Source organism: Ochlerotatus camptorhynchus, unplaced genomic scaffold, assembly GCF_037179485.1.
Source record: "Ochlerotatus camptorhynchus isolate MF236.1 unplaced genomic scaffold, CSIRO-AGI_Acam_v1.1 ptg000312l, whole genome shotgun sequence".
NCBI classification, from domain to species: domain Eukaryota; kingdom Metazoa; phylum Arthropoda; class Insecta; order Diptera; family Culicidae; genus Ochlerotatus; species Ochlerotatus camptorhynchus.
Genome location: NW_027040800.1, coordinates 2613041 through 2623999, shown reverse-complemented (window position 1 = coordinate 2623999; position 10959 = coordinate 2613041). Strand labels below are relative to the sequence as shown.

The window sequence follows — 10959 nt, the reverse complement described above, 5'->3', positions numbered from 1 at the left end:
TTCTGAACGAATTATTTTTATCTAGATAAAAAAAATCCACATTTCGGATCACTGCACATTTAAATTGGCCGTTTACGATTTTCGGACATAAGTCAGAATTGACCACTTTGTCAAGCAGTTTTGGCCAGCGATTTCACCAAACTGGATCAACTAATTTCTATTTTTTTATGAAACGCACAAATGTTGGCTACTTTTCTCGAGGTTCAAGAAGAAAAAATCTCAAAATAATGTTTTATTTCAAAGTTCAAGTGGTAGTAAACGTCATTTTAACTGCTCGAATGAAGTGGTTAATTAAATGTCATGTCGGTTTGTCGGGGAACCCTCAAAAGAGTGATGAGGGTGTAAATTTTCACCGTGAAGCATAGGAAGAGGAAAATATTTTGTCATGTTATTTCAGCTTAATAAGTTGTTATTTCAGCTGTAATTCAGTTGTTTTACGTCGAAGTTTGTAACTTTCTAGGAGGAATTAAAATGGACATTTAGAGCCGATTTTCTTTTTTTTTTCAAAACAATATTTTTTATTCGATTTTGAAACGTCGGTGACTCCAGGGGTGTGTGCGGTTCGTTTGGAGACTACTGGGTAATCCGAACACCAACGAGACCTGTCTTTTGGAACTAAATACCCATACCCTACACTCAAAAAATTTATCACATAACTAATGGCTGAAATCCATATGAATTTCACATAGCTTTCCTGTGATCACATAGCAGCAAATCCCACCACAAAATCACATGAATATTATGAGGCCGATGAAATCCATATGCAAAATCATATAAAATTAATGTAATCGCATAAATGTTATGTGAAATTCAGATGAATTCCATTAATTTTGATTATGGATGAAAATCATGTGCGTTTCCAATGGAAGCTACATGAAAACTATTTTCGATGTACGAATAGATAAATCAATAGGGCTTTATTGGAAGATTGCCGCAAAAGCTCAACGCAGATGTCACCAGTGCATGATGATGATAATGTTGACAGACGGCATATAAAATTCGTGAAAATTAGCATTAAATCCTAATTTTCATCAAGTCTGAGTAAAATCCTTCCAATATAACGTTCGAATTGAAGAAGAAAATGTTTTCACGATCAGACTGATGTGCATCTTCGACTTTTCCAGATGAACTTTCATAAGATATATTCATTTCATTTCACGGCTCCATCAATGCTGCATCGTAAATATGATGTACAGAAGTAAATTGCTCAAAAGATGATTTGTCATCTTGTTATTACTTTGACGACGATCTAGCACCATTTTATAGTATGGTGTGTGTTGAGTAAATCAAGTTCCGGTGCGTTTTCCGTCGAAAATTGTGAGTATCAATATGTCTGCTTAAAAAAGGACAAAATGAACATTAATTGAATATTGGCGTCCTATACAACCAATTCTCTATTACCATCAGCATGATACAACCTGTCCTAAGTAAATTCACTTAATTTCCACTATCATCTTAGTGAAAATCGCACATATTCACCATTTTCCGAAAAATGCAGCTGCGCAGGAGGTAACCTCTCCCTGTGGGTGCAAACTTGTTATGCATAATTTGCCATGAAAACATCTCCGATCCATACCGAAATAATAACAGTTTGTTTGCAAACACATTTTTTTACACGATTCAAGCAAAAGTATCCACCGGAAATTATTAGTTTTTCCACAGACAAACAGACATAACTCATTAAATATTTATCACTGTAAAACATCGTCGCTAAAACATTACCGCCATCTGTTGAGTACACTGTGGTGGGCACTACACTGAACAGACGGTGGTACCACAAACGAAGTGACAGACGACTAACTGGCGAAGAAATCAATTAAAATAATGTGGTTCGCTGTAATAGAATTTTCTTAGAAGCTTCTGCCATCATCCACCAGATGGGATAGTATTTTTGTTTTGGTTTTGCACAAAGTTGATTTTGTGTACAATGATTCTTTGACAGTGTGCAAAGAGTGCGTATCATTTTGTCATTTTTTTATGCATTTCAGTTTTGAGTAGAGTGAAAGAGATAGAACCAAAACATTCTAGTACATTTGGTGAAAATGCTAGTTCAATCCAGTAGTAGTGTTGCCATGTGGTACAATCCAGTAGTAGTGGTGTTGCCATGTGGTACACTGAAAAATTGCAATAGCAGGTTAGTCCCCAAAGTTTTCGAGCCGCTCCGCCTGTCACTTCGTTTGTGGTGGTACTGTGTAAACGTAAAACGCAAGGGAATTGACTATGCGCGCCGCAGGTGGCGGTACTACCAACTACGATACTTTTAAATTGTCCGTTAAATGCTTGTTCGATGAACAACTTGTGAGAGTTATGTCTGTTTGTCTGTGCTATCCTCCTTCTAGTAGTTCTCACTTCGAAATATAGGTGGCGAAAGCTTGGAAAAGTTTCACTGCAAGACGCCAATTAATCATGTTTTGTTCTTTTTGACATCATCCACATCCAGAGGGCCAGTCATTTCGAATGTATGGAAATCACAGAGAACAGACGTTCAAGTTCGGTCAGAAACTTGTGTAAAATAAGTGGGAACGTCGCCGTTATGTGGTGTTAGCATCTCCTGATTTTCTCTATAAATTTTCCACTTTCGCCCAATTTGGCGCTAGTAACGTTAAGTTTCTGTTGAAAATTGCCACTTGGCGCTACCAGCACTTAGTGTCTAGTGTCATTTGTGCAACTCCAGCGTCTTCAGGATGTCAAAGAGAGTTTTTAAGTGGGGAAGTCACCGTTAGTAGCGCTTAAGTCAAATAGGAATCTTTACACAAGTTTTTAGAGAAATTTTGTTCGAGCCTCAATGTCTGTTCTCTGTGTGGGAATGGTAGGAAACCATTTTTTTTTTCCTTCGGTTTGTTTTTTCCGTCGATCTTGTTTTCCGTGCTGAGCACCAATGCTACCGACGTGCCAGGAAGGCAGCTCCCACACCTGGACCCTACCTATCGACCCATCAACTCATGAACCGGGGACCAACGGCTTTACTTCCCATCCGAAGGAAGGCGTGATCAGAGATGTTATGCCTCAGAACATCCCGGCGGCGCCGACTGGGATTGAACCCAGGCCTGCTGGGGTGAGAGGTAATCGCGCTTACCACTACACCACCGGCACCGTTAGGAAACCATTTGGAAATGCATGAAAATTTTCAGTTTTTTTTTTTCATTATCGTCTTTATGGGCAGTTTTAGGTGCACAAAAATTGCACTATGGTGATAAGGTAAACACTCGTTTATTTGTTTCCTTCTATGAAAGCATGTTTATCACAAATCGTGGATTTTCTGATATTCTCCATACTGCAAAAATGATTTTCCTACCACTGAAGGGGCGACATCTCTCGGATCTTCAGTATAGCTACTACTCAAATGATATAATTAATACCAAATTAAATATTTCGACTTCATTCACGGAGAACAAATTATAGCAGACTCAATTATTTTTCTATATAACTATATTGTTCAATTGTTTTAGAGATAACCCGAAATTATAGTTGATTTGACTATATATAGAGAGCATCAACTATAGTCCATAGTTGGCTCCCCTGGCTCAACTATATTTTTCAGTAGAACAAACGTCAAACTTCAAAATACAAAACTATGCTTTAGTTGATTCAAGAAAACTTTTGTTAGGAAAGCAAAGTTTTACAATCTTTATCAAACGAACTGCTCTTCATTATCGAGATATTAAGGAAGTTTGATTTCCTTCTTTATTGATCTCAAAAACACAACTGCAAAATCATAAAAAAGTGAACGAGAACATTCAGCTTTGATTTGAACCGTGTTCATCTGCGTGAGAGCCAGCTATCTTATCGCCTGCTCTACGCATCACAAGTTAAAATTATGTGGATTTATGATGATCAAGTGAAACCAAATTATATAAATAAATTACATTTGACGGTTGTTATAATTGATCAAAGTTATAGTTGAATTGAGTATAAGATGAATAGTTGAATCTATTAGGTAGATATGATTGAGTTGACGGTCAAATTAATGTTAGAATAACTATAGGTTTCTTTCAAACAACAACATTTTTCCATGTGAAAGTAACTATTAGAATTGTTATCTTAACTTAACGAATTTGTTCTCCGTGTTCCTTTATTTAACGTCGGTCTCTGTTCCGCAATCTAGTGCCAATCACCGAAGGGACATCCATTGACGTGACCAGAGAATTTTATGCCTCAGAAAAATCCCACTGACCTCGGCTGGGTTTGAACCCAGAACCATTGGGGTGAGAAAAGTAGTCACGCATACCACTACACCACCGGCGTCTGCAAATATTTCGACTGTAGATCAAGTTTTGGAGCATCTCAGATGAATCTATTTATGAGGGAAAGTTAAAAAGTGTTCCACTTCCTATGTCTCACGGCAACAAATTCTGCTCACAACACTCTTCTCGACGTTATCCTATTCATCACCAGAGGCTGAATCGATCGCTAAGTTTCTATTAAAATGGCGTATACGAATGAGTTAAAGTGACTCACTCCTTGAGTAAGTTTTGTTTTAAGTTTATAAAATATCATGAAAAGTGCCATCTTCCGAAATAACATGTAATTCACCATAAGGTGGCACTGCATGCCCTAACTATATATACAACCAGATGGCGTCGTGCGCTTTACTTATCGAGATATAGGTGTCACTACCAATTGGAAACAAGTGGCTCTCTCTGATGGCAGTTTAATTATTGTGGTTGATTGTTAGATATACTGTGGTATTTTCGAGAAGGATACATATTTTTACGAGTTTTTTCGATGCACAATTCAATCACAGACAAACCGACGTAACTATTTCTAGTTCAATTTAAGTATAACCATTCTATCGAACAAGCAAGCAAACTTTTTTTCCGCCAATAGCTAGCGAGATGTCGTTAGTGAGTTCCGTGACATTATTTAAGGGAAATTAATTTGAGAGTCACGTTTGACTGCGATTAGATCATGCGGATTGAACTTTTTTCAAATGTCATATCAGTAGTAGGGGCCTCCCTTAGTTCAGTCGGTAAAGGCACAGCTACAAAGCAAGACCATGCTGGAGGTGGCTGGGTTCAATTCCCGGTCCGGTCTAGGAATTTTTCGGGTTGGAAAATGTCTCGACTTCCCTGGGCTTAGAAGTATGATTGGACTTGCCACACAATAATTATACTAATGCAAAAATGGTACAGGAATCGAAAGCTCTCAATTAATAACTGTGGAAGTGCATCTAGAACACTAAGTTGAGAGCACGCAATAAGATATGCAATAAGCTTGAAATGCGAGGAAGAAGAAGAAGAAGAATCAGTAGTAAAATGCACCAATGAACATTCCAGCTGCTATATTTACAGAGTAGAATTTCGGGACCCCAATTGAGCTATCGGAACCAATCGAACAGATCACGATCAGCAATTTAAAAGAGCATATAAGGTTTTGCGACCGCAATTCCGGAAACACTTTTCTCGCGATTCAAAGCTCGCCTACGCAAAACAACACCATAATTAAAGCCGAACAATGCATACGGTCCTAAGTAACATTGATCGATTCTCTTCATCGGCTTTCTTTTTCGTTAATAGCTTAGGTACAGAACCATTTCTTGTCGTGTTTGTAGTATTTGAAGCTAGATAAAAGCTTCTTTCGTCGATCTGTGTGCTAAAAATAGCTAGGAATGTCTTAACACGGCCGCGAGGATGTAAAGAGAAAGTCGACGAAGAGAATCTGTCAAAGTTACTTAGGACCTAATGTATTATTTAGCTTGAATTGGCTTGGGGAAAGTTTTCCCTATTCTAGATGCTTTTAATTTGCATTCGGTTGGCAAGGAATGGACTTTCTTAGTTTTGTTTATAACATTAGAGTCCCTTTCCATTTGTTGGTCTTCATTATCTTGAATTGGTTCCATTTCTTGCTATATGGAATTTCTGTCCGCCAGACTATACATATAGCGACTATAATGTGCATCTGAATTAGATTTCCTAGTAAGACAAATCTCGCGTCACTTTTCAAATAGACCTAAGAGGAAATAGACCAAAGTTCACTGATCGATTCTCTTCATCGACTCTCTCTCTCTCTCTTTCGTTAATAACTGCATTCATATTTCGTATTGGATGATAAGAACAGCTGAACATGTTTTTGTTTAACGAACGTTTAATGTTAAAGGAAAAATTTCTTTCACCAAATCTATAGATTCCATTTTTCCAATGTATCATATTTATTCACAAAATATTGTAATCGGAAAAGTTGTACAATTGCCTTTGACGTCATCCTCTTTGTCTTGTTGCTGCCAAGTTCGTCCACACTGGTTGGGGTTGCTTAACGACTAAAGCTACTCACTTAACATTAAGTACTTTGATTTCCTCTCGAATATGATTTCTTAACTCTGTAGAATTTGAACCTCAATAGACGCAATACGTATTTCACCAAAGAAACAATAAATGTTTTCCCAAATCTGTTCGATTCCACTTTAATAAATATAATACCATCTCTTTCTTTTCCCCCATTTTGCAGCTACATTTCGGCAATCACAATGTTCAAGAATGAGTAGCTGCTCTCCGACCTTTTTTTTCGGTTAAATATACTTTCCGCGCGTAGATCATAAGAAGTAAAAGTATTTGGAATGCTGCAACTAAGGAACTTACTGGAACAAAATACACTGTATAGCACTACTCTAAAACCGAGTAACGATATGTAAGGGAATGCTTTGTTACCTAGTCGTAATACTCAATCATAATAAAACGTACTATCATTCATACTAAGGGACGGCATGCGACGGTATGATTGTAATCAATAGTTTCTAACCTAAAAAAATAATTCAATTTACGTTGGTAGTCCATGTGTGTAAAACCATTAAACTAAAAACGTTCACAGTTGCTTTCCCCTGCCCTTGGGCCCCATCTACAGCTTCGTATGCTTGACGCTGTCGGTCCAGTAGTTCTGAATGGTCATCGCCTCCAGCGAGTTCAGAAACGAATCATTATCCAAGCTGTACATCTCGTCCGAGTTGTCCCGGATCGTGCTGTCATCGATGTACCCGCTGGAGTCCGGTTCGCTGAGCGCTTGCGGTTTGTTCAGATAGAGATACCTCCGGTAGAGGATGATCAGTGCAGCGGAGATACCCGAGAGCAGACCAAGCGATGCCAGACATATCCCGGAGATGGCCCCGACGTTCAGCCGCTGTTGACTGCGCGAGCTTCGCCGGTAGTCGTCCTCCTCCAGCGGGTGGTCCTGGTCGTCAATTCCCTCCTGTAGGTCCTGCGTGGAGAAAGCTATCGCCCGCGATATGTAACTGCTCGCATTCGGCTGGCTGCCACTGCTTAAAAAGTCTCGGAAATCGGACGACAGGATCTTGCCTATTCGCCGATCGCTGGCACTGACCGAGCCGCCAGCGCCGTCGCTATCACTATGGCTATCGGGAATTTCCCGCTCACTACTGCTACTACTTCTACTATCCTCCTTACTACTAGTACTAAAGCTACTGATGCTGCTGTTGTTGATGTTGTCACTGGACACCGGCGATTGCAGATGATCGCCAGACTGCACTGGGAATGTCACATTTTCGGACGGTACGTCCTCTGGAATGTTCGCATCGGTGGCGTTGCCACTGCCTTCTTCCGGTTCAACAACCTCCGTCTGATGCTCCGGGGTCAGCTCCATGGGCTCCGTTGTGTTCTCAACGGCGGTCAGCATCAGGGTGTCCAGCAAGCGAGTACCACGGTCCGGCATCCGAAGCGGTGCCTTGAGCTCCCTAAAATTAGAACACTTTAGTAAATGATCTCAACCCCCATAAATTATCAAACTTACTCCTTCTCCAATCCCCGGTTGTAGTTCTTCAGCTTCAGCGTAGTAATATTCTGATCATTCCGCGAGAATATCGTCCCATTCTTCTTGAGGCGTCCCGAACCCATAACCGCAGCCGTCGCCGTCGTTGTCGACCCGATTCCACTTTCATCAACCGGAGATGTTGTCGTCGTCGAACTGCCTGCACCTTCCATCTCGCTATCCTTTCGCGTGTTTCTAGTCACATCCGGCCCAAAGTCTGTACCAGCCAGGCTTCCGCTGGCGAATGTGTCATCTACGTCCTGTGGCAGCGGTTCCGGAATGACGATACTGTTCACCGTGGGAACGGCACCTCCGGGAGAAGTATTCGAACTCGACAGCAGTCCACTGGATGCGGCAGCCATTGGGGGCAGAGAAGATATGAACGGTTGCGGACCGCCGGACTTGCCGCTGGGATTGCTGTTGGATGAGGAGATGCCCCCTCCGGAGGGAAGAGAGGATGGGAGCTCTCCTGCGCGCTTAAGATATGTGGATTTGTTGCTGTTCTCTTCCAGCTTGGACGAGAGCTTCGTGGGATAGGAATCGAACGAACTGAGTGGGGTGCATTCGATGAGAACCACTGAAACGGGAAGGGGAGGTTATATTGTATGTTCTGTGAGTTAATGGAATCTGCGGGGTTCTTAGATGAACTAGCCTACGGCTAAAAAGCATAAACTTAAAATCTAGTCTTCAGAATTATGGACAATCCAAAGATAAACTAGCAGACCCGGCGAACTTCGTCCCGCCCAAAATCGAACAATTTCGAGCATTAAATTAAGTTTTTGATCGAACATTTGCGGCCTTATGTATGCCACTCTGTGTTATATTAGAGAAGATAGTTTTCCGACTTAAAATTTTCCAATTTTTTATAAGTTCTGTTATGACTCAAAGCACTTTTTGAGAAACCTCTAGTATGACTCTAGAAAATCCTTCTGAGCAACTGGGCAAAGGCAAACCTCGACAGAAAATCTGGAGGAACCTCGAAAGAAACTTCGAATGAACTTTTAAAAAATACCTCCAGAGTCTACAAAACCTCCATGTGGAGAACCACATAGAAGCTGAAGGAACCACCAATGAAGGATCCTCCAGAAGAAAACTGAATGAACCGCCAGATGCATTCTGGAAGAACTTGCAGAGGAAATATGGAGGAACCTCCAGAAGCAATCTGATGGAAACTTCAAAAGCAATCTGCCAAATGGAAAATTGAGAAGCATCCAGTAGAAATTTCTAAGAACCTGTAGAGGTACTCTGGAGAACCTCGGAGGCAATCTGGAGGATCCTCTATCGGCACTCTAAAAAAATCTCCAGAGGCAATGTGAAGAAGCCTCTATAAGTAATCTGGAAGCACCTCTAGAGGCAATCTGGAGGAATCTCCAGAGGCAATCTGGTGAAACCTCCAAAGACAATCTGGAGAAATATTCAGAGACAATCTGGAGGAACCATCGGAAGCAATCTGGAGGATCCTCCAAAGTTAATCAGAAGGAACCTCTAAAAGCATTGTTGAGGAACCTCCATAGCAAATTTGATGGAACCTCCAGAGGCAATATGGAGGAACTTCAAGATGCAATCTGGAGGAAATGCCAGATGCAATCTGGAGAAACCTCCAGAGGCAATCTGGATGAAAATTCAAAAGCAATCTGTCGGAGCGTCTAAAGGGAAAATTGAGAAGCATCCTGTATAAATTTATAGGAACTATCTGGATACACTCTGGAGGATCCTTTATAAGCACTCCGAGAGAAACCTTCAGAGGCAATGTGAAAAAGCCTCTAGAAGTCATCCATAGGCACCTCTAGAGTTAGCCAGAAAGAACCTACATAGGCAAACTGGAAGAACCTCTAGATGAAACTTCAAAAGCAATTCACCGGAACGTGCAAAGAGAAAATTGAGTAGTATCCAGTAGACATTTCTAGGAACCTCTAGAGGTTCTCTGAAAAACCTCAAGAGGCAATCTGGAGGATCCTCTGTAGGCACTCTGAATAAACCTCCAGAGACATTGTGCAAAAGCCTCTAGAAGCAATCTAGAGGAACCTCCAGAGGCAATCTGGAGGGACCTCCAGAGGCAATCTGGAGGGACCTCCAGAGGCAATCTGGAGGGACCTCCAGAGGCAATCTGGAGGGACCTCCAGAGGCAATCTGGAGGGACCTCAAGAGGCAATCTGGAGGAACCTCCAGAGGCAATCTGGAGGAACGTCCAATGGCAATCTGGAGGAACCTCCAGAAGCAATTTGGAGGATTTTCCAGAGCTAACCAGAAGGAACCTCTAAAATCATTCTTGAGGATCCTCAAGGAAATCTGAAGGAACTTGCAGAGGAAGTCTGGAGGAACGTCCAGATGCAATCTGGAGGAACTTCGAGATGCAATCTGGAGTAACTTCCAGGTGCAATCTGGGGGAAATTCCAGATGCAATCTGGATAAAACTTCAAAAGCAATCTGCCGAAGCGTCCTGAAGCATCCTGTATAAATTTCTAGGAATCTCTAGAGGCACTGGAGGAACCTCCGGAGGCAATCTGGAGGAACCTCCAAAGGCAATCTGGAGGAACATCCAGAAGCAATCTGAAGCAACCTCCAGAAGCAATCTGGAGGACCCCCAGAGGCGATTTGGAGGATCCTCCATAGTTAACCAGAAGGAACCTCTAAAAGCATTCTTGAGGAACCTCAAGGAAATCTGAAGGAACTTCCAGAGGCAATCTGTAGGAACCGCCAGAGGAATTCTGTAGGAACCTCCAGAGGCAATCTGGAGGAACTTCCAGATGCAAACTGGAGTAACTACCAGAGGCAATCTGAATAAACCTCCGGAGGCAATCTGTAGGAACTTCCAGATGCAGGAACCTCTAGAGGCACTCTGAAGAACCTCGAGAGGCAATCTGGAGGATCCTCCAGAGGAAATCTGGAGGATCCTCCATAAGAAATCTGGAGGAACCTCCAGAGGAAATCTGGAACAACCTCCAGAGGCAATCTGGAGGAACGTCCAAAGGCAATCTGGAGGAACATCCAGAGGCAATCTGGAGCAACCTCCAGAAGCAATCTGGAGGAATCCTCAGAGGCAATTTGGAGGATACTCCATAGTTAACCAGAAGGAACCTCTTAAAGCATTCTTGAGGAACCTCAAGGAAATCTGAAGGAACTTTCCGAGGCAATCTGGAGGAACTTCCAGAGGCAATTTGGAGGAAACTCCAGAGGCAATCTGTAGGAACCGCCAGAGGAATT

At 41.7% G+C, this 10959-nt stretch overlaps 1 protein-coding gene across 1 annotated transcript in view; it reads right to left on the bottom strand.

Moving 5' to 3' along the window:
- Positions 1-6223: 6223 nt before the first annotated feature.
- Positions 6224-10959, bottom strand: part of LOC135707429 (uncharacterized) — a 106632-nt gene continuing 101896 nt past the window's right edge. The window contains exons 4-5 of the mRNA XM_065229255.1: positions 7738-8332; positions 6224-7681 (exon numbers count right to left, since the gene is read on the bottom strand). Coding sequence (XP_065085327.1) covers positions 6832-7681; positions 7738-8332 — 1445 coding nt within the window. The 3' untranslated portion in view covers positions 6224-6831. The remainder of the gene's footprint in view (positions 7682-7737; positions 8333-10959) is intronic.